Below are 25,534 nucleotides of genomic sequence, written 5' to 3' on the forward strand. Positions count from 1 at the left end.
AGAGATAGCGGGATTCTGATCTCCATAGACTTTACACGTTAGTGATAGCGAACCTTAGAGATAACGAACCTTAGAGATAGCGGACCTTAGAGATAGCGGGATGTCACCACACCGGAATGTGCTATGCACGATTTGATATGCAGACGATAAATCTTTGGATACCGGGGTAGAAAATAATGAATATCTCCCGTTCGTTTATTATTCTAAAGAAGCCATATTTCGATACTTGCACTTGAATATATGTGTTGAAAGGATATAATAGTCGTTAGCTTGCGTAATGAGAAAGAACCGTGCGTACTGAGCTCAAAACTGACAAAATTCTGATTTTATATGTGCCGAACTATAGCGCAGCGTAGGCCACACGTGGAGGCAGTCTAAGAGCATATGACCTCATGACGTACCATGCTCACTGGCAGCTACAGAGGTCAGTTACCAGGCTATTGTCAATAGTCTTAGTCGGATGTCCCTCGGCCCATTATGCGTCTCAAAACTATTAAAGAGGTCGGAACAAAATGGCATGCATGCGTGGCTGTGGATTCAACCTACCATGGCAATTTCTGCCATGAAGATTTCAGGACGATGACACTGCATCATAATTAAGCCTACGACCAAGTTGACCCCGGATGTCCCCAAAAGCTCCCAAAATGATCTGGACATTTTTGTTGCTTTGGTGGTCGTTCCCAATTTCATGAACCTACGACAATCTAGGCCTATAGCAATTTGTCTCTGGATGACCCCAAAATAACCTTAACATTTTTTTCTTATTTCGGTACAGTCGTTCTTTCAGTTACACCCACACCACCCACCGTTCTTTAAGTTACACCCCACCAAGCATATAATGTTAGTTACTTAAGGGGTACTACACCCCTGGCCAATTGTGTGCCTATTTTTGCATTATTCTCAAACATTATAGTGCATTGGTGACAAGTAAGATATGTATATTATAGGGACAAGGACTACAACTACTGCACTGAAAATTCAGCAACTCAAGGCAAGTAGTTATTGATTTATTTATCATATATTGGTTTCCCCTCATTTTTGACTGTAACTCCACAACTGTTGTCTGTGCTGACCAATTCTCTATAATTTTGAGAAAAATGCAAAAATAGGCACAAAATTGGCCAGGGTGTAGTACCCCTTAAATGGTGTTGATAAGAGATAGTTGCCATGGTAACCTATGAGAGGAAAAACCAGGATGAGGTCCCGGGTAGTCAGCTACTACAAGACTCGCAGACAGACATAGCGTATTATGACATGTATAATGTTATACTAGCATATAGATAACTTATTACGGTACATTTTATTGGTATGCATATAAAATATTATGCATAATAATAAACTTATGATAACGATTAGACATTCAGTTTTTTTGACATCATTTTGGAAGAATAACTTTTTTTAAATTTTTATTTCGTTTTGCTCTGTATTTTGCTCATACAAAGACTGATGTAAATGTTTGTATGACTTGGGCTGATTTTCTTTTATGCACCTCCTATCTCTGGTTGAAATTTTGTATCAACACCCTTCTCGCACACACTGTGAAAGTTTAAAACAAATTATTCCATTAATGTCAAGTAATGTTTCCCGACTCCCCCAGTATATTCATGACAAATCGGCATTGGAAGTTCGCAATGCACTGTGGGAGAGTTTTTGAACTTTTGGGACACTTTGCCCTTTGACCTATCGGGAAAATTCAGCAAAATTGACTTTGGGGCCGAACATAATTAAAAATATTTTTCTACAGTGTGAGCCAAAACAACTTTACCCAATTTAAAAGGTTTATATCTCAAAATTGCAAAATCTGCTTGGTCAATGTCAGGAGTGAAGTTTGAGTATATAACAAGTAAATGGGGATTAAAGTGTATTGTATTTCTTTCATGCATGTAAAACAATCATCACTTTTCAAACACAAGCCAAACGTATTTACCAAGTACATGTATGCCTAACGCATATATATGCCTCAAGTTACCATGCTTACTCTTAGCAATCGGACACATCCCATTGAATTACGTGTGGACAAAGTCATTTTGACCCTCGGACGTAAAATTAGCACCATTTTGTTAATTTAGCTTCTTTTGCTTTCATTTCTTCATCAAATACTTTTAGAAAGATATACATTTAGAATATGTAACAATATCATGAATAGCTCTTCTACAATTCGAGCAAGCACCCTTTGAAATTTGGCAAAGTTGTTTTTGGCCCACACTGTAGAATTAAAACAAAAAAAAAAAAAAAAAAAAAAAAAAAACGCAGTTATTTTATAAATTAATTAATAATAATAACAGCAATATTCCTGGTATGTCAGAGGTCAAAGTGTCCCAAAATTACTCTCTAAAATCGGAAGTTACAATGCCGATTGGGCTTATAGGGCCTAGAAATGGTCATTTGTTATCTGTACATAGGAATGAAAGGAACATAGATACCTCCTGACCTACAACGATTTCTCGGGGATGTATATTTAATCCAGTCCTATGCCCTATGGTCATATCCCACACATCAATGACAGTAACATCCGGCAATCCAACTATTTCTTCCCGCAAAGCTCTATCCATCTCTGTCGCATACCAAATATTGGCTCCCCAAAATTTCCCAACTCCTGCGTATGTATTTGGGCTTTTGAAAAACACACGTGTACCAGGAGTTCTATGTTGTAAACGCGTGAGGGCATCTTTTACTGATCGCAATCGGTCGCGATAAAACTGCAAATCTAAAATCCAAAAATGAGCCCACATAGAGATAAAAATAACGCTATCGGGTCCTCCTTTTAGTTTGTCGAGTCTATTGGCAACATAATCAATATCGGCAACTTTTGCCATTCCTGTTGAAAAGGGAAAACCATGGAACAAAAATGACAAAGATATATTGTTCCTTTGATCTAAACCAAAAATTGGTCCATTTTTAGAGTTTGTCACGTTCATTTCCATCGTTCCGTTCTTGTTTAAATGGTTTATCAGATATTCAAACCATTGGCGACCCGTGGAATCGCCGTAGAAGTGAAGATTTGTATTCTGGAGGCACTTTGTAATCGGCGCGCCGTTGTCAGCGGTGAAGTCATGCTTTTGACAGACGTTTGAAATCCACTCGTCTTTATGATAGTGCCCAGCTACGTTTGAATTGGATCTTGGAGGCAGGCCAGGAACACAGCGTGGTGGCGGGTGTTTTAAACAAGATGATGGAGTTGATGATTGTCCTGCAATAAGGAAGCGAATAAACAATGTGAATATTTACATAACACTACACTCTTCTCTTCGCGATATAGAAATCCTTATCCAATAATGTAATGCAAACTTTATGGCAAATGATGAGCTCTCATGTCCCACCACAAATACTATCCAAACACCCTTACCAGAGCCCTTACACTAGCGGAATGTCAATACGTGACGTAAGCCTGTCCAATGAAACAAAATTTCAAAAAAAATAGAATGGGCCTAGGTCTATGAATATTAAAAGGACTATCATCAAATGGTTGCCAGGATTATGTAGAAAACGCATGAAAATATACGGAAATTATGCTTTACGCGACAGATTTCAAAGAAAAATTTAAAAGGACTGCAGTGCAAAGGTAAGATGATTTGAACTGCACCCATTTTTGAAGAGTTTCCTTGGCGTTTTTGCAATTATCAAGCGCTCACGAGGTCGCATATTTTACGCCATGTTGTGGCTTCTTGTCTATATGCATTTGAGTGTCATCTGATTAGTGATTGCTTCCGTTTACTCAGCTATTAAACGGGTTACCGCGCGAGACGCTGGCATTCCGCTAGTTTAACTCCAACAAAATGCGAGAAAGTCACCGACAAAAGCAGAATCCATATAGTTTAGTATAATACTTACTGTTTGCTACTCGCTTCACGTACACGCTGGTAGTAGGCGAAGTAGACGTTTCTCTTATCTCACGAAGACTAGAGAAAGTAAAAAAAAATATATAGTTATCTTCAAAGTAATGATATTATGTCACCTGATCAGTCAGGCTTCAGACCAGACTTGCTTGTTAGATGTTTCTGACTACTTACTTCGAAACTTGGACGAAGGCATGTTTACTGGCGCAATCCTTTTAGACCTTCGCAAAGCGTTTGATACAGTCCATCACAAAATGTTTATCAACAAGCTGAGTAAGAGTGGAATCAACGGTCTGGAGCTTGATTGGTTCAAATCCTACCTGAGTGATCGTTTTCAAATTTGTAAAATCAATGACGAGCAATCTGATATGCTTCCTGTTCTCTTTGGCGTGCCTCAGGGATCTATCCTGGGACACCTGTTGTTTAGCTTTTAGGTTAATGATCTTCCATCTCATATAAACAGGGACCAGGCTAAGGTGTGTCTCTGTGCTGATGACACAGCAATTTTTACCAAAAATCAAAGTGTAGCTCAGGTTGCTACAACATTAACTCAGGAAATGTACAAGGTGACCAATTGGTTACATAAGAACAAACTCACCCTTAATGTCAAAAAAAGCAAAAGCCATGCTTTTTGGAAGTAACATCAATCGTGCAAAGAACCCTGACAAATTTGAAGTTAAAATCCAAGATTATGTCCTTGAAGAGGTCAAACTCTTCAAGTACCTTGGTGTTTATCTGCATCCCACTCTCTCTTGAAAAGGTCATCTTAATCATGTCAGAAACTCAGTGAATAGAAAAATAGGTTTTTTTTATACAGAACCAGGTATTTCTTGAAAGAGGACACCCTGAACACAATGTACCAATCATTAATTCATCCATTCCTGGACTACTGCGATGTGGTGTGTGGCAATGCTGCTAAAAACATCTCAACAAGTTGACTAAGCTCCAAAATGGAGCTGGTAAAACCATATTAAAAGTCAACAGGCGTTTCCCCACCAAAGATATGTTAGGATGTCTAGGGTGGACTGACCTAGATACAAGACGGGCTAGACATCTCAAAGTCACGGTGTACAAATGCATTGCTAAAAAAGCCCCCGTGTACCTGTGCAATATATTTCACAAAATCAATGACTGCTCCACCTATCAAACAAGGGGAAGCAAGCAGGGTAATCTTGTCACTCCAAAACCAAGGGCTGAGTCAGGAAAAAGAACTTTCAGATACAGAGGATCAGTGTCCTGGAACAAACTCAACATCACTTGTAAATCCCCGGTTCCTCTCACTACAAAACTGTTTAAAGGTGCAATGAAAAATCTTACTTAATTAATTATGTGATTATGTACTATGCAACTGTTCTTCAACATGCATCCCTCTTGTGTGGCCTTACTATGGGTGTGTCCATTTGTGTTGACTGAAGACCCTTGCTACAGTCTGCTGGGGGTGTCGGTGTTGTTGCGGGGGTTTGTGGTTCTTGGTGGCTGGGTGGCTGATGGTCTTGGCGTTGTCGTTTTTCGCCCTAGAGGCCTAATCTTCCAATGTGGCTTACCTGGGGCGATGGTTACTGGGCCATGGGCGTTTGCCCGACCGGGGACCCCAGACTCGGCACCGGCATTCCCGGTGGGTGGAAGTACGGACCTTCTGCTAACACGAATGGACTTGCCCATAGTTCGGCACTAGTGCACTATTGTTTTATATAGCAGTGTATTTTAATGTGTATTTTTATAGTATCTTTCTCAGGGCAATACATGGGTGTTCGGGTATGGACGGTCAGCCGGGTGGTGACCTGTGGATCGCTGGACCATTCTCCTTGGATGGTGTGCTGCTGGCACTAGCCTAGGCAGCATTCTGGAAACTGGAACGCCTTTGGAGAAGCCCGTCCCTGCCAATCAAAACAAAAATCAAGCTGTTTCAGACAACATGTGTTACTGTCTTTCTGTACGGGTGCGAGTCATGGGTAATTACCAACGACATGGATCAATGCAACAAGATCAATGCATTTGCAACATCTTGCTACAGAGTCATGTTAAACATCATGCGTGTTGATCGGATTCCAAATGAAACCATCTACAACCTGACCAACACCACTCCACTGTTTGCCAGAGTCAAGATTCATCAACTCAAATTTCTCGGCCATATACTGCGTCTTGAAGATGGCGAGCCTGTGAAAGAATATGCGCTTTATATTCCACCAAAATTGTTTCGCTTACCCAAGATCGCATTGGAGAAAGCTTGTAGCCTGCTCCGCAGCCGACTGATGATGATGCTGCTGGGGACTGTGACTGGTTAGGGGCTTGAGAGGATCAATTACTGTTGTTGTCTCCCTGCTCCCTGACTAGCCTGTGGCCCTACCAGTGCCATGGTTAGGGTCCTGCGGCCTGCATGTGGCTGGGAGTCGACTCCGACTGTCCCGCCTGACCCTGATCCACTCTTTTTGCCGATTACCTTTTTAAATATGTGTGCTATTTTTTTTACTATGTATATTATTATATTATTGTTCCTTCTGTATTTTTATATGCTGTATCTTGTGTATTTTAATGTTGGCCTTGTGCCACCTGGGCACCTTGGGAGAACAATGCCAGTGCATTGAAAGGTTTACCCAGGTTAAATAAGAATGAAATAAATAAATAAGAATGAAATAAATAAATAAAAAGCATTAAGAATTTACTCCTGGATCTGGATCTGGACGTTATCCTCTGAATAAACGGGTACCCGCATCGCATCAGAGTTGGTACAAACCAATGACCTAAGACTGGATTTGGTGAAATTTAATTGAGGTAGTCCCTAATGGCGGTCTTGAAGTTTCCGTAGTCTGCTATGTCTCTTATGTCGTGGGGTAGTCCGTTCCAGTGTGGAATTGTCCATGGAAAAAGACTATTTTCGTAGGTTGCTAAGTTGACTCTAATTTGCATGTATGAAGATGGGTGGTGTCGTCTGGTCATTCGTGTTGTTCGGGTGAGGTGGTCCTGCCAGTCTATGTCGACGAGATTGTGTGTAATTCTGTACATCAGGCTAAGTCTGGTAATAAGGCGACAGGTATCTAAACTTGGTCATTCAAGTTGGTTGAGTATTTGCGTAACACTTGATTCTCTGGAGTAGTTGTTGTAGCACAACCTAGCAGCTGACCTCTGTATCATGTCTAGCTGGTGTCTCTCTTCATTTGTGGAAGAGATCCAAGCTGCCGACCTATAAGTCAAGGTTGAATGAGTGACAAATAGAGGCGAGACTTGATGTATGTAGGACAAGCTTTGAAGTTCCTTCTGGTGACACACAGGATCTTCTTGCAGCTATATGTGACTTCAGAGATATGCTCTTTCCAACGTAGATTGTCACAAAACCAAGGTACGGATGAGAATATGTTGCCTCAAGAGTTTTTTGGCACAATGTGTATGGAGAGGTTTTGATGGTTTTCTTGGTTGTGAAGTTCATTTTGAAACATTTATCGGTATGAAAAGTCATCTGCCAGTCTTGACTCCAACGAGATATTGCGTCAAGATCTGTTTGAAGGATGATCTGGTCTTCAACAGAGTTGATCTCACGATAGATGAATGCGTCATCGGCAAAGAGTCTGGTCTTTGTACACAGCTAGGTAAGTCATTGATGAAAACTAGGAAGCTCATCGGCCCAATAACAGTGCCCTGTGGCACACTGGGATCTATCTCTGCTGCAGTAGACTGAATACCATCGAGGACGACACACTGTTTCCTCTTGGTTAGGAAGATCTCAATCTATTTGAGTATATTCCCGATCCCGGTGACTCCATAATGATGGAATTTTTAAGGGAGCACACCACTAAATCAATGCGCCATTTGTGCAACCCTACTGAGTTCCGGTAAAATTCAGAAAGTTTTTGAGGTATTATTCGCTACTTGCACGGTTCCGCCATTATGCACTATGTGCGGGGAGAGCCTCGAACTGGCAGCATACATGAATGGGAATTGAACTAGTCATAACCTTCTGTGTAAGGTTACATAATTCTTCCTTTCATGTATGCTGCCAGTTCGAGGCGTATTCCCCAGTTTGAGAGCAACATAGTGCATAATGGCGGAACCTGAAAAGTAGCGAATACCCAAACTGCTGTTTGGACTAATAATCAGAAAGAGAGCGAATTGTAGCTTAAATGAAAGTGCAAAGTCTGCGCATGAATTTGAATCACCAAAAAAGTCGCATTTTTATAATTATCGAGAAAATAGGTCCGCGTATTAAAAAATGGGCAGAAACAGGTTTTCAGTCTTGAGAGCATGTCAAAAACAGTGAGGGCGCTGTTTAGTGGCTCCTACCGGGAAAACGAGACGGACGACTACCCAAACATTGAAACATATGTTAAACTTTCATCGATTTGCAATCGACTGGTTATCATTAAATTTCTCAAAAAGCGCCGAAAAGGCATCAAAACGAGCAAAAAAACCCTGGTGTTTCTACACGTATTTCAATGGGGCGATTATTTAGTGGTGTGCACCCTTCGAAGGGCCTAGGAGTAAAACTGTGCTTTTTAGAGATTCAGTAGCTTTGATTCAAGGCTTCGTCCTTTTCTTTGACTCTATACATTTTATAAGTCCTAAAGCACGTCCACAATATACTATTCCCATATTCATCCAGGCGGTCCTCTCTATTTATATCCACTCACTAATCTTAGCCACGCGACTTACTAATTAGTTAAGATAATGTATACTCACACTTTAATGCCAAACCCCAGGGCCCCCCGGGTCAGTGTTTACCCAGGCGGGTGTAGAATGGGGTAATTTGAACTTCGCTCAAAAATGATGTGTGTATGTGTTCTTCAATTTAATTTTCTAGTGGTTAGTGTTCCCTTCCAAAATATCTCCATATCCACTGGCTTAAATATTGATCGGTCACTAAAGGCGGACTCATTTTCTATTAAACTCATTGGCCGGCCTTGTATTGGGCCATTCCAGATAAAGATTGCATAGGGGGTATAGAGGGTGCTTGGTTATGCGTGACGGAACACATCCCACAATGCACCCTGTCCAAATAAAATTACCATGTCAAACAATGGGTTGAGCCAAGATAAACACTTGTTATGTAATCAAAATGAAACCTTGACCTTCGAGGTGAATATAAAGTATCCCTCACTCTGTTAGTGTGTGAATGTATACAGGCAAACACAATTGACTGTATGCATTGCATATTGTGTAGTACAAGGGGCATGCTTTGGCAGTGACTTTTTTACTCGGATTTCTCAGTACATAATTCTACTTAGGCCTTAGGGGCTGTGCAATATAATTATGAGCCCCAGGGGCGTAAAATTTCTGAACGGCCCAGCAAAAATCACTTGCTTCCCTTCTAGGCCTGCCAAAAATCTCCCCCCCCCCCGGCAAGCCAAAAAATCTTTCCCCCCTCCCCTTGAATTGCACATTATAATGCCAAAATTTTTAGGATTTCTTGCCCATGACCATGTTGCCCCCCGGCTCGTAATTATTGCACAGCCCCTTATTATACACTGAACATGCTGAAGATCATAGTGTGTGCTGTGTTACGTGTTGCTATGGAGACCGACACACACATGCTCACATCTGGGACTGTCTTTTGGAATTGGCAGGAGAGCATTAAATAACTCTTTCTGGAGCCTAATTCAGGAGAGCTGTTTTAGCAATGGAATAAGAGCATTTACAATAGTCTATAGAATATGTAAGGAGAGAATTTTCAACTAAGGAGAGCTAAAACTTGCTCTCCTATATCAGATTTAAGGAGAGCTGTAGAGAGCGATTGATCTCGCTCTTCTCAAAAGGCAGTCCGTAGCTGTCTCATGTACCATGCATGCATGGCAAGACTGACAATAGCTCAGCCAGGCACCGGGTGCTGAATTTTGCAACCATGCATGCAGCCCGTATACTGGTAGCCAGCCAGCCAGTCAGTGAGGCTCTGCTCTAGTACTGAGTAAATATAAATGTTTATTTTTTGGTAAGCTTACGCGTATTTTGGTCTTTTCTCCATGTTTTACTATATACTCACACGTGACAAAATGTGCTTTATAGCTGTGCAAGAATCATACATGTACATCAAAAAACTATTGAACACTGAGAAATCTAATTTCGCGCTAGTCTTGTTTGCATATCGCTGACAGATATTTTACATGTCTTTCTACATCGGCCTAATCCAGTCTTTTCTGATATTTTGTGTACATATTTTTTTCCTGCTTAAGATTTATGATTACAAGTCAACTTTTTGCAGTCTACAATAATAAAAACAAGAGCACATTGGAATAATCAATCGAGATATTGCATATCGAACTCAAACGATCTCTGTACTGTATACAAACAAGACATGACCACCATCATAATTATTCAAGGATATCTATTTGCCCTATTGCATTTAAAGTAGTACCCTGAACAGATTTAAAATCATTTTCTCTGCACGTACTTTCATCGACACCATCCCAGTTTTAATATGGCATCAAAGCAATGTATCTCAGTCACATTTCTTGAAAAATGGAACAAATAAGCTCAATTTCTAAGAGGACTATTTCGCGGGTTACACATTTGGCCTGGAAGCTTATGGTGGTGCTCTGGTGTGGCCCCACGTCGTCTGCTAAAGTTAGCTGGGCCGAGCACTCTGTGTAAAACACATCAGCACTAATTGGATGCATCTTGGCAGGGGGGGGGGTGGGTGGGTGCATAGAAATTCTCCTTCTGACCAAGTTTGGTTCAATATTGCTTCATGTAATTTTACACGAAATTAGGGTTAGGATTAGGTTTAGGATTATGTTTAGGGCTAGGATTAGCTAACACAATATAATTACATGAAGGATTGACCTATAAGGTTTAGACAATGATTACATTTGATTAAGTTTTTGTTCTATTTTTGAGGGGGGGGGGGGTGATTTACACAATTTACACAATATCTAGGTCTTCATACCAGTCTACATTTCACACCATCAAGCCACATGGATCATTTTTATAGACTTAAACCAAGAACTGGTCAATATTCCCTGTCATTATATTTATGAGGTCAAAGTTTCATTTGGATTAGATAACAAGTGTTTATTCTATTATGTAACCTTATTTGGACAGGGTGGGATGTGTTCAGTCATGCATAGCTAAGCGACCTCTATGGGGGGGTGCATGTTTTATCTGGAATGGCCCATTACCATATTGTCATTGATTGGTCAAAAATCAGTTTCTCGTCGCTCAGTGGCTGAGAACAAAAAAGAAAATATGGCTCTTTCATTCAGCTGGTCATAGTTGTACAAAACTACAAATTCAAATATAATGGAAGACAGAGATTAAAAGACTAGTTTGCGTCTGACGTCATCTATCAATCAAACTCGAGCACGGTTTGTTTACAATATTGTCGTGATGATATGAGTTGTTGAACGCGGCGGCATACTGTGCCGGGCGCCTTATTGTTAATTTTGCACCTTCAAACATACAAAACCATCTCAAAAGTAGTAGAAAACTTTCTTTCGGGAAGGCACCATGTCAACAATGTCTAGAAAAGTGCTTTTGCCTTATAAAATTACGTAATTTTCCCGCCATTTTCTGATATTCCTTTTCTCTGATCGGCACCAGATAAATTGACCTTCCTTCGTAGGGAATTTGATTGACAATGACGTCAGACGCAAACTAGTCTTTTTATCTCTGTCTTCAATTATTGTGGTCAGAACTCATGACGAATTACTGCGTAGCTTTCGGTTATCATGGTTAGGCTACCTACCTGTCTAATACCATGGTGTATTCATGCGAAGTCATCAAAGATTTAAATGTCGCTTTAGCTTTCTTGTACTCATCAAGTTGCGTGGAATGCTTGTAATATGAATCGCATGGAAAATGGTCTGGTTTGACGCAATACCATGGGAATCCTAATTTAGAATCGGTATAATTGCAAAATGTAAGACTCTTGTTAGCATCATGTGGATAGTCGTATATAAACATACTGGTTGAGATGTGACATGGTTTTGTAACTCGATTGCCATCAATCTGAAATGTCCCTTGATATGCATTTCGCGGTGTTGTATTATTATCGCGAACCCGTCTCAAAATGTTTATCGCTTCGCTTGAATGCACTAATGTGACGTTGATTTCAACAGCGCCTTCCCAGTAGAGCGTCACCAACGCTGTGTAGCTGCCATTATTGTGATCTACAATCTCATCTGCTGCCGAACTAGCATTCAATTTGTTATTGTGTATCCACACCCAGAAATAGTCTCCTCCCGTAGATTTGGGTCGGTTTATCGAATCACGGGCTTCGATTCCGATTTCAAGTTGGTCGCACCGTTTGTAAGTCTGTTTTGCGTTAATAACTTTGAATGATGAGTATTTTGCTACAGTCGCAGCGTGAGTTGGCTTGATTTTACAACTGAGCGAGCACTCAACGGAGCTGGAGTGACAGTTAGTAGTCGGGCATGCAGATAATTGAGCTGAGTTGGTCGTTTCAACGGACACCAAGTGCCTAACCTGAAGTAGAAATGGTCCCAAAAGAAAAAGAACATAAAATGAAAAATTGTTAAAATAGGCTGGTACTACCCGGCTACTACATCCGATTCCAGGCCTATATTTTACTTAAACCACGAGCCTGGGGGAATGTTTAAGTTTGAAATGAAGTAAAAAGGTAAACAAGAAGGAATCCGAAAATTGGTCGAATTTTTGTCACAACTTCCACTCCCCTGGCGTAAATATTGAACGGTCCCTTCTTACAATAATTATATTATTGTTAATGGCAGCTTTAGCAAGTTATTATGTTTTGAACAGAACGGACTAAAAATAGTATGTTCTGTTCAATAACATATTTAAATAAGAAGAGCTACATAACATAGAGCGTGTTTATAGTGAGCCAGATTATCCGGTATTTAGAGTATAAGTACATCTTATACGGTATTGGTCGCCACTATAAACAGACCAATAGCGCTATTTGCCGCACATATTATACGAAACTGATATCCTTCGATATCGATGGATATTGCAGTATATTCATTCCGTATACGGCCACTATAAACAGACAGGGATCAACGATACCGTTATTCAAGGAAGTGGAGCAGGGTTGTATAACTCTCCCAGCTCAAATTTATCACTGTAATAACACATCACCTAAAAATATGGTGCAGTACTGTAGCAAATGTTAAAAAATAGGCCGGTATCGTTGCGCCGGCAAACTATTTGAAACTGTGAAAATATTTGTGCCTCCCACATTGCATTGCGGTGACCTCGAACACGCAGAGTTCAACCACCTCGGATTCAGAATAGCGCTATTGGTTGCCACTATAAACAGCCGAGATAACGGATAAGTCACATTCCATCCTAATCCCATATGCGTATAAGGATACCGTATAAATACCGTACACCACTATAAACATGCTCCAAGACCCAGAGTGTTCTTTTCAACGCCACGAGAAACGATTCAGTAGCTCTTATTTATAGTTGGATCTCAGCCAAGCGCTCGTGCACACAATCGACAATATCCATTGACTCGATCGAAATAATAATTTACAATGCTTTTCAAGCAATAGCAGGACTGTATTATTGTTTTGGTAAAATAATTTCTCCATTACGATGAATTAATTTCTCCAACATGAAGAATTAAGGTCTCAATCAGTATGGCTAAATCAATAATGATCGTGTTGGAGTAATTAATGCATTGTATTCATGGTATTAGCGAAATTGAATGATTTCGTATTGAGAAATTATTTCACATGGTACAAAATATTTCACCGCGTTCAAAAATATTTAAAAGTTGGAAAAATTAATTATTCGAATTGGAGATATCATTTAATTATGTGACAAGCATATTAAAGTGTTCAGTTGTCGGAGGACAGAAATATTTGATATAGAATTAGCCTTTTCGAAGTCTGGCGCACATGCACAGTAGGAGGGCAGTATTCAATCTGTTAAAACCAGGCAAATTCAAAAGCCTTTGCCCATTTCGTGCAGCACCATCCTATTGTGTACGCTATATCTCGAAAAGTTTAATGGCATTTCCAGAGAACGGGGAATAAATAGCGAAAGCCAGAGCTCCATAAGCATGATAAGTCTAATAGTTAGGGCGCCGGGCTGGGGTGGACTCGAATTTGGAAGTGACGAGGTGTGCGGACGGCGGCTCAAAATTACGAGTCTTTCGGTGAGAGATTGATGCCAAAAAAGGGAGTCATTGAATGAGAAGCCTAATATTGGGGTCAGTATATTCAATGAGGCCAGGTTTTGGCCCATAACAGTGTCAATGTACAAAAAAAATGTTGACATGGGGGTCAAAATTTTGGTAATTAAAAAAACAAACCAGTGGGCCATTTGGCATGTTTAGAGCTTATCTAAAATTTGTTCAGAACTATAAAAAGAGAGGTCCAAAAAAGGAGGTCATTGGACAGGGAGGGTCATTGGAAGAATACGGAGTTGAAAACTTGGGGTCAATGTAGCCGAGCATCCCTGACACACATTTGTGACGTGTCATGTCAAAAGGAGACACTTTTGGGCAGGTTATCAATTTTGAGGTTTGTACAGATCTTAAATATAGAGATATTTTGCTCCACAATGCCGTTTTCCCCAATGCAATCGGACATTCCTAAGCGAAGATATTGAGTTCGTAAGTTATGGTATTATAAATTTGGAAATTGAGATATCGGCTTTTAAAAATATTATTGACAATGCTCAGAGTAGGAATTACCTTGACAATTGTCTCAAAAAATACAAGATGCAAGTTATATTCCGGTCTGAAACTATCAGACAATATTTGTAACATTAATAACGTCACAAATTCGCAACAAACCCAAATTGGGAAAAAATCACCCCGGGCTGATTTTTGGCTATTTCTCCATTAACGATCCTGCCCAAAAGTGTCTCCTTTTGACATGACACGTCACATTTTAGTGTGTCCCGGTTCGGAATGAGAAGATGGTTTTCTGGTTTATTTGTTCGGAACCCCGAATGGAATGAATCGATTCCCGGTTGACATGGTTGAGATTACAAGTAAGACCTACCGCTTTAAAAACTGGGTTGGGTGGTATCCGTTCATGGAAGTGGTAAGTTGAAGTGATAGAAAACACCAGGAACGATGCAACAGAGAGCACAACAAATATGGCTGCATATCGAAGTGAAGTTTTCATGGCTTTGCGAAGCAGACGATACACGTTTCTAATTCTGCAACGTCAATATTCGTTTTGCTGAAAGAAATGACAAAATAAAACGTGATCATTAGGCCTACTATTATAAATTTATATAGCGGTTGATGAGAAGATTACCTGCACTATCCTGAATTTTTTGCAGCAGTGCTGCATTAATTCTGAATTGGCTGGGTGTTACTATACTGAAATTTTCGAATGTGAAAGGCATTTTGTACCACTGAAGTTTTTCGTACACATCGATAGCTTTATTAATATAAAGATTGACTTTTGTAGAATTTTGGTTGTGTATCCATTGATTTTATATGCGATTTCATTGAAAGAAGTGTTTTTTATTTCAATGATTTTCAACAACACACTCAACCTGGGCTCCTTGCATGAGGAATATTAGCTACAAGCATTAGCTGAGCATGCGTCCTGTCAATTTCTACTCTCACACCCCTGATTTAGCATAGGAATTGGGCTCGTTTGCATATGCATGAGTTCGTTGAGTTGGTCGTAGCGTCCTTGGAGATAGTACATTTCTAGTAAAATGGTATAGATGAGTTTATAGTCAAAATGCGTGATGTATTTTAACAGTTTAAACGTAGGCCTATGTTTTTGTAAATGTGCATAATTTCCAATCACGTCGCAGATGGCAACTATCACAGCACAAGTAATAATTTATCCTAGTGTATTGCCCCGGTAGAATACCTTGCATATGCCATAGACAAATTTTGATAACTTGGTTGGTAGACAGAGATGACGTCAGTGGTACTGATTTTGGTTTAGATCTGAAACCATATTATACCTCAGGTTTAGATTGAGAAAGTATAGGCCTACATATCAAGTAATTATCTGGTGGGAATTGTTTTATTGTTGTATTAATTGTGGTATACTGCACTGAACCCGACAACCACATTTGAAGAAAATAATTATAACTATGATTAATTTTATCATGGGCTATATTTTTGCCGGCGGAGGAATATGGATTTAGCCTGGGGAGTTAGCTTTCAAAAACTGTATCACGTGTCATTACATGTGGATGGGATGGGTGAAGTTTCGTGTTACCAAAGTATGGTGTGTTACCATTACAACAACAACTTACTTATTTACATAGTACATCCAATCACAGCGTGCTGATCTGTCTAAAGTAATAAACAAAGGTTGTCATGATGCAGTCATGTCTACAGTAGAATTCATCTCGACCTTTGCAGGACTTAACCCCATTAAAAGCTATTAAACCAAGATAACACTCATTGAAACAGCTCAACTGATTAAATCGGATCTTCTCTGGTTGTGCACAAGTGACTGTTTTCATGTGCGATATCGCAATAAAGCTTCAGCTTCATAGCTTCAGTTGGGTAACCGATTATAAAGGAAACGAAAGGAAACAATGTTATGTGTGGCTTTGTTCACGAAATCAGACAATGTCGTGCTTTTTGTAAACCAGCATTCTTGAAAATGAGCAACATAATGATTTTTGACTTAACACGGTTTAGAAATAATTTCTTCATATTTTTGGTGTTATCTGTCGTTTACATATCCTTCCTAAAACACCAAAGTACGAGTATTTCCAAACATCTAAATTTGCTAAAAATTTAGGACATGTTACAAAACTATATTGTCTAGAATTTTAGAAGAGTACTTTTAATATTGGCCGGTTATTTTTCACACAGCGACGTTAACTAGGCAATGTACTATTACCTATAACATTAACTAAAACACCAAAGTACGAATATTTCCAAACATCTAAATTAGCTAAAATTTAGGACATGTTAAAAACTATATTTTCTAGAACTTTAGAAGAGTACTTTTAATATTGGCCGGTTATTTTTCACACAGCGACGTTAACTAGTCATATCCCCATACTGTTAACGTAGGGCTATTTGTAAAGGTCACACGTCAATGGGAAAGAGCACTGTGTATTGTGTATAGGAAAACGGACAGTAACTGCAGTATGTTCAGTCGCACAGTAACAGTGCATGCACGTCATTAGAGGCGCTGTAGTTTAATATGGATATGCAAACGAGATGGCCGGTGACCGTGACTCAACTGTAAATGATTATTCTTCGGGACACCTTGACGGATTTTCCCGCAATTGACACACCGTGCTGTAAGCATGGTAAAGTGAACCTGTAAAATGTACCAAATGCAGTTTTGATATTGCGGTACATGTCAGCTATTTTTATGCAATTTTCGGCCGTTGTTTCGGCCTACAGTTTGTTTAGGACTTCTGTGTTGTGGACCATAATATTTTGTTTTTACGAAAGTGATAATTTCTCCATCATTTTGTTTCAAGTTGCTTTATTTATTACTAAATAGCCTATTCGGTCTGGGTATTAAATTGATAGGCCTAATGGCGCAGTGTAAAGGACCATGCGGTTATAAGTTGAGACTCCCAAAAGACTGACGGCGTGACATTTTCTTGAACAAATGAAATGATAATGATATTTTCAAAATGAATACTTACACCCCTCATAGGGGTCTATGTAAAACAGTCAATTATCAGAATTGCAAGTGTAGTCTAAAAGTGACAAAGAGATATTGTATTCTCTGGTTTGGAATGAGTATTTATGACTGAAAGCAGTTTAAGCAGCTAATTAGCACTAATTAAACCTTTTGAATAAATAATTAGGTCTGTTAATGAAGTAAATTTTGATCACCCTGTATACATAGAAGCAAACATCGCACCCAAAATAAAAGTATATTTCTGGTTGGCTTTTTCAATTCAAGCTCTGTTTGATTTTGTGGTCCTCAGATTGAGAAAATATTCCTGAAAAGAAAAATATACCACATGTTCCTTAAAAAGTTCATTTTACACACTGTATATCGTCTAGTACACCCTGAATATTGATTTCGAATTTTGGTCAGTTTAATCTCTGTTCTTAATGCTTTCCAGAAATAGGCCTACCTGTAATTGGTTCATAAAATGATATAACTATTCATCGCAAAATTGAAAACAATGGCCATACCCGATGTCAGTCAATGGTATATCCAAACCACAATATGAACCTGAAGACTCGTCATCAGACTTAGACACTATCCATGCTATCAATGAGGAATTGCTATTACCCCATACCACAGTATTATGTTTATAATCATTCCTAGGCCTTATTAAAGGCTCAGATGCATACAACTTTTTAACTCATTTATGTTAAGTACAAACTTGAGAATATGTTCTTCATTTTAAGTAAATGTCATCATATGTTATTAAGTATACCAAGAAATGAACTAAGTACTCAGCATATAAATTAATTTGTGCCCTCATTGTGGGTTTTTAAGACAAAATAAAATAAAGGAAACAAACATCATTCTCCTTTTTACAGTGTCGTTTCTAAAAGCTCATTTTTAAGCCAAAGGTCCTCTCAGTGAATGTGAAATCCAACATTTTTTCTTCATTCACTGCGCCGTCTTTTTTAAAGACATTTCTTGTTTACGGTAACATACTGGAATCCTGCTGCGGGTAATTTATTTGTAAAACCGGTGGTGGCCGTTAATTAAACTATAGGCCTACTATTAAATTAATGATAATTGATATGGTCCGTTTTTGAACAGAAATCAACTGTAAAAGATTATTGTTTTTTACGGTAAAATACCGGAATCTCTACTGCCAGGATTTAAATGTTTAACTTCTTTTTGACTCGGAACACTCGAAACAATAAAGCTGTGGGGAGAGTGCTCACATGCGACTCACCTCCCCCATGCAGCCATTCCGACTAAAAATTTCCCACTTTTTTTCCCTGAAAATCGGCCCTTTTTTGAAGGAAAAGTTTACAAAAGATACACTTTTTTGGTAACAACATTGAAATCGGCGCTTTTAAGAAGGAAGGTTAGCTCGTCGCCCGGGCTCGTCGCACCCCCATAAATCCTGGCTACGGGCATGCATTTCTGTTCATTCCCGCATAAAAACAAAAGTACAAAGTATCGTTACATTTATCGAGGTTGCGCCGGGGGAGGTTGCGCGAGTCAATGCCTGGAATGTTCTCATTTTTAACATAGAAAGCATTAGAAAACACCACGTTGAATGGAAGAATAGCTAAGAATGCACCAAGGCCTAATTTTTGTTATTATTGCAACTTGACAAACAGGTCTCTGTTGTACTTTCAAAGAGCAAATACTGGGAGTAAACATTCAGCACAGCAAGGGAACACTGCTCCGCCACCGGACTACATAAATAGTATCCACTCAAGTATAAAACTGCTAAAGGGACGCACTGTTAATATCTAAAGGGGGGGCTAGATAAATGGGTCGTGGCATTTTTTTAGGCACGTCGCTGAGAAATTTTATTTCTCTTCGGTGAGACATTTTTAATCGTGAAAGTGATGAAATTAAATTAGTACTTTTCTTTATCAACACAGAAGTTAAACATCTGTACAACAAGAAGTGCATTTTAAGACCTTGATTGCATAAACACAGGTCTTACCAAGAAAACCTCGGAGGTTTAAAATTAATTGATGCGGCAATAGGGCACAACCCTTTTGAAAGACGTTTTATTTGCATGAATGAACTTTATACAATCAGATTTCTTAAAGAGGACTAATTATTCCACAATTAGGCCAAGTAAAATAAATAAAATGTATATAGGCCTATCGTCCGAACTTTCTCAAGCTTGATTTGTCATAAATTAACCATTTATTTCTGCGTAAAATTGCAATTTCAAAGGCTTTGTCAGCATTATCATAAAACGGGGTGGCCCCCTGCCCTAGCTTGAAGAAAATGTATATGCAATGTGTTTATAAATGACAAACAAGAACTTCTGTATAAGCTTGTATATGCCTACATGTTTTTGCTTCACAATAATTTCAGAAACAAAGGGAGCAAATAAGAAAAACAAGAAAAATATTTTAAAAGCTCCACAACAAATCGGTGAGGGCGGGGACGATACACATGTCTTTGTTTTATTTTACTTGGCCTATAACTTAGATATATTGTGTACAGACATTACACTTTTACTACACATCAACGGATAACAATTAATAAACACTAGTAAAATGCGTCTATATTTTAAAAGTATAGGAGCTAAAAGGAGGCGTTGCCCGTTGCATACGATTAACACGTTTTATATACATGTATAGAAGGATTTAGTGATGTCTTAGTGCATATAACTTTAACATGTTTGTATCAGTGATATAAACGTGTTAAAGTGTTTATATTTTATCACAAAAGCCTCTATAAACGTGTTATGGTCATACGGTGTTAATCGCATGCATCGCTGATACGTTTACGCGTAAAATATATATAAAAAAATAAGAACTATATCATCGTGTTTAAATATAAATATTTGGTAGGCCTACAGTGCAATGTTATGCCTACATCAAAGGTTCTTCTTCTTCCTATAAAGTGTAGACTTCAGGTACTGAAGATTTCACACTGCAAGTGGTAGGTTTCCACACATAACAATAACATAAAGTTTGGAAGGCCGTTAAATGAAAATACTTTACAATACATACATGTACATTCTTATGTAGGGCCTACTTAGCATGCATAATAGGCCTATTGTTAGAACCACCGAGATTTATAGGGATAAACAATGAATGAACTAAATCTAGCACATTTCAGGTTCTTTTTAAACAACTTACTAATGAATTCCGCATTCGAAGTTGTATCTTCCGGCTTCTTCCTTGCTACGATGATATTACGCAGAGACGGATGCTGTCGTTATCTGATATCATAAAAAGGAAGGTCAAGTGAAAATGGTATGTAATTGTAATATCACTATTAAAAACCGATAAAGATACTGAAAATGGTGTGCAACACCACTTTGAGTCCATCTGAACTAAGATATTGGAAAGTGTGTGCTACTCCACTTGTAGAAACTAAAAACACAAAATACGTATACACAACTGTAAATTTATATTAAGAAGCGTATAATAGGACTATATGCATGGTCCGTCTTCATTTGTATAGACGAATCCGACCGCGCACTCTCGAAAGGGCGCCCTCTTACATCGCCGCGATTACGGGGGGCATTTTGGGGGGAATTTGTGCAGCATAGCATAGGCAAACAACAACAATACTTTGGATATGCTTCTCTAAGTTCACTTCACTGTCACCATCATCAAATTGCCATGGATGCTTAGGCAGATGATCATTAGGAGCAGGCCATACATAGGCCTAATATGCACACTTAATACTTAGAAACAAGAAATGTCTTTAAAAAGACAATGCCACGGATGAAGACCATGTTTGATAGTTCATGATATGCTGGTAATTTGTTTTATGTGTAAATTAATTTCCGGATGGGACATACATGTATGGGTATTTATTGGTAAATACCACCAAGGATATAGGAAATACAAATTGATATTTTTGATATTTAACAGTACTTAAAGTAAACTTTATAAATCTGATGATTTATACTTAAAGTGTATGTAGGTGGGATGAAAAGCCGACGATCAATTGAAAATTTTGACCTTTCGTATTGAAGATATGGATTTTTTCCCAAAACACCAAAAAAATTAGGTCTTTTTGGGAAAAAAATCTATATCTTCAATATGAAAGGTCAAAATTTTCAATTGACCGTCCTTTTCCTCCTGCTACATACACTTTAAGAATATGTCATTAGATTTATATAATTTACTTCGAGGACTGTTATATATCAAAAATTTGAAAAATATCAAATTTTTATAATTTGTCATAAAATTTGTATTAGGCCTATATTGTGATTTTCAAAAAATGAAAATTATTTGATATCAGAAAGACATGCTTCGTATTCAGAATGCAATTCGATAGGTCTGAGATGCTCTCATGTCCCACAAAAATACTGTCGAAACGCAATAAACGCTCATTTTAGATCCCTTAAGCAAAATTTTGATTAAATTTTATACTATATAATGATACACTAGGTGGATATTTTTTTTACTTCTGAAAGGTAAATTATCTAATTTGGTAGGATCTTTCAAGTGGAATTTTGAGAAAATGTTATAAATTTATGAATTTCACAAAATTGTTAAGTACACCACTAAGGTCGTTAAGTCATGATTAAATTAGGCCTACTCACCTCAGCCACCTGAAGTATTCCACATCACAATTTTAGCAAACTGGTTGATGTATAGGCCAAGTTGTCTAACTGATGTACCAGTCACCATGGAAGAAAGGCCTATATCATGATATGCATTTCAATATGTGGTCCAAGAAGATTAGGACAAAAGTCACCCATATTCTTAGCATCAGTATGGCTTCAAAACAACCCAACTATAGACCTACCAACAGCAGCAAAAGAATTGGGGATTCAGCAAAGATCAGATTACAATTATTGATTTTCCCATTTCTTGTGAATGACTCATCAATGCTGGTTTAAATACATGTATAGGGTTGGTGATTTCTCAAAGTAGCCCCTGTGAGAGATTCCACATACTGACATGCTTGGATGATCTGAGGTCACTTATACCAGCCACAGTGTCAACATCAATCAATCAATCAATTTATTGGAATCACTTTTGTAACAGTGGCACATGCACTCATGTGCAGTGCATCCAACATAAAAATACAATTACATGGAACATCAATAAAAACAAAAAGAAACATACTTATGCTTATATACAAATGTCTTACGTAAAAAGGATATACACTTAAACAAAATTTACAAGCTAAATTTAACACTAGTACATCTAGTACACTTAACACGCCCACCCCACAAATATTCTACGTTTGTATACGCAGCCCCCCCGCATGCATCCCTCAATTCTCACTTTACAACATAATTATTATACATGTGCACAAAATATGGAGTGCATAATAAGTTAATATACAAATTTTACACAAATATAATATATACAATTGAATAGCAAGATGGTTACATTTGAAGATTCTTAAGTGTGCTGTTTCTTTTGGCCCATGCTTTTTTGAGATAACTCATGCTATACGTATCAAAAATTTGACCTACTGCAATATCATATTGATAGATATCACTTAAAGCAAAATATAATTTAGTAAGATTTCCATTTGAAATGAAGCATTCCCATGCAGATTGGCAATTAATATCAATTAAAGATCTCTCTAGTTTATAAAATTCATCAATACGAATATCATTATATGCATTACATGTAAACAGAAAGTGAATAATATCCTCTTCAAAACCAGAGTAACATAAGCGGCAGACACCATCGTTTGTCTTGGCCCATGAGCGGGTGTTATTATCGATTTGAAGGGTGTTGGTTCGAGCTTTAAACTTGAGCTTGGCACCCTGGAAGTCGGTTTTTCCAGTAAGATATGGCTCAAGATATTGTTCTTGCTTAAGCAATGAATAGTTTTGAAGAGATGATTTATTTTTCACAGAATTAAGTATAGGATAATGGCCAAGGATTAGAACGTGAGTGGGTAAGAATGGCTGAGCCGCGGAGCGGCGAAGCCATTCTTACCCACTCACGTTCTAATCCTTGGCCATTAACCGACTTAATACACACCTATGACGTCGCGCTATTGTTTTACCGCTCCATTATTTTTCACGAATGGAGTGTTATTGAAATAGGTTGCTCTTTACAAATTGATCAATTACTCATTGATGCCGGACAATACACTAATATAATGATCGTACTAAATTTTAGGTGCGAGTGCAAAAATAGTCCGACTCAGCTTTATGTAAAATTTCTATAGAAATACCCATCATATCACGATCCAGGTGTTTAGTTCAAATCATCCGTAACCACCTTCTTGAATTATAAAGATTTAAAATGTTTGTTACACAAATTGAATAAACGTAGATTCGTAAAATCATTAAAGTGATTAGACCATCAATAGTTCTTTATGCCCACTTCTAATGTATTAACTGTTGAAGTAGTTGCGTCATGTTGCGTTTAGGTCTCTATTTTGCATAATAAAGAAAATTGGCAAAAAGGTCATATAGCATGTATAGGCTCATATGAAATGGTCATTACAGTTGTCAACCTCAAGAAAACTACACCTATCGCTATACCTGAGCAATGATACTCTGCTCTGTGAATCGAGTTTACGATTTTGGAACAACCATGCAATTATGGACACTATTGTTTATCTTGGATAATTTTGTGATGGAATCATTCCGAGGATATATATCGTTGATTCGCAGCAGAAGGACCAAAATCAGGTACGAAAAGGTACGAAAATTTTAAATGTACTACAACACATTTTACCTAGGCCTATTATTGTCCTTGAACTTTGTCGGCAAAAAACAAAACAAACTTCGCCGCCTTCGACGCGAAATAAAAGCCACCTCAACTTCCAGTCCCCTTCCGAAATCAAATGGAGCGTCCCTAACATTGTAATATTTAATTACCGTAAAATGGGGGTAACTTCGGTAAGCGGGGTAACTTTGGTCGTTCAAATATATTTTTTAAATGGTCATATTTCCGTACAGCAATATTGTTTTAGTCATATTTGGTCTCAATTTGTTAAGAAATATATTTGGAAGAAGTCGCTCATGTCCAATTTTTTTGAAAGTTACGAAAATATTGGCATTTTGACCAAAAATGAGCATTTTTTACATTTTTTTCAGACAAAATAAAAATCGATATTTGTGAGCAAGGATGCGTGCTTGCTTAATTTTGCATGGGGATAAATGTCACAAAAAACAAAACCTTGCCCATATACAGCGAAGATCAATTTTTTCATTTCTCTTCTTCATGGAATGTAGCCTAATACTCTGACCAAAGTTGCCCCAAATGCGGGGTAACTTTGGTCAGGCTATTTTCAACCCCTAGGGCACCCTTTCAAAATTATTCAAAAATCTTTTTAAACTTCAAGGTGTAGAAGGGAACCCTAACGTCATAAAAAAGAGATAATTAGAAATATATTTGGTTTTGTTTGGAAGCAGTGGTTTAAAAACTCTGAAAAGTGCCCAAAGTTACCCGTTTTACGGTATCGGATAGGCCTACTGATCGATGTAAGTAAATATTCAAGCATGCCAAAATACCATCAGATGAAACATCAAATATACTAATGACAAATAAAAATTATACAGAAAATAAACCTACTGTGGCTTTTATCATTATTAAACATGCCCGAAGAGAACGATTTGAAAATAAACAGATTCATAGGCCTAAATACATTGATACAGAATGTGTATTATGTATATGTAGCAATGTTGCCCAAAATATGACAAATTATATGTAGGGCCTAAGCCACTGAAAACGTATAAAAATATAAAGAAGGAAAAAAAATGTTATAAAAAACAGTAAGCGTAGAAAGAAAGGTCCAAATAAATAAAAGTAAAGGCCTACGAAGTAAAGCCTAAGTGAGGTAAAACACATCTTGCATAATAAGTACAACGTACTTAGCCAACAATTTAACCTGCCCGTTTTGATCTTGACTTGCTTTTCACAGATTGCATTGTAAGGGCTCGGATAGCGACGTTTTTACGTATTTTGTTTGTGGCACCTAAGAGCAAATCAGACACATCCTTCTGATATCAAATAATTTAGATTTTTATTAAATTCGCGATACAATACACATTTTAAGGCAAATTATTAAAAATTGATATTTTTGAAATTTAACAGTCCTCAAAGTAAATTGTATAAATCTAACGATATGCAGTAAATAGTAGGAAGTTGGGTTGAACAGCCGTCAATCATATGAAAATTGTGACCTTCATTATTAAAGATATAGATTTTTTCCTCAAAACACTAAAAAATGTAGGTCTTTTGGAAACAAATGTTTAAGTTCTATATGAAAGGTCAAATT

The 25,534-nt window shown here is 38.0% G+C and overlaps 1 protein-coding gene across 1 annotated transcript; it reads right to left on the reverse strand.

Moving 5' to 3' along the window:
- Positions 1 to 1,160: 1,160 nt before the first annotated feature.
- LOC140137939 (NXPE family member 3-like) lies at positions 1,161 to 21,963 on the reverse strand. Its single transcript, XM_072159743.1, has 6 exons — positions 21,879 to 21,963; positions 20,458 to 20,540; positions 14,756 to 14,938; positions 11,506 to 12,245; positions 3,832 to 3,899; positions 1,161 to 3,190 (listed from the first exon to the last, which is right to left on the reverse strand). Exons 3-6 carry the CDS (start codon positions 14,879 to 14,881, stop codon positions 2,382 to 2,384), a joined length of 1,743 nt encoding a protein of 580 aa, XP_072015844.1. The 5' UTR covers positions 14,882 to 14,938; positions 20,458 to 20,540; positions 21,879 to 21,963; the 3' UTR covers positions 1,161 to 2,381.
- Between the last annotated feature and the right edge of the window lie 3,571 nt (positions 21,964 to 25,534).

Source organism: Amphiura filiformis, chromosome 17, assembly GCF_039555335.1.
Source record: "Amphiura filiformis chromosome 17, Afil_fr2py, whole genome shotgun sequence".
Classification (NCBI taxonomy): Eukaryota; Metazoa; Echinodermata; class Ophiuroidea; order Amphilepidida; family Amphiuridae; genus Amphiura; species Amphiura filiformis.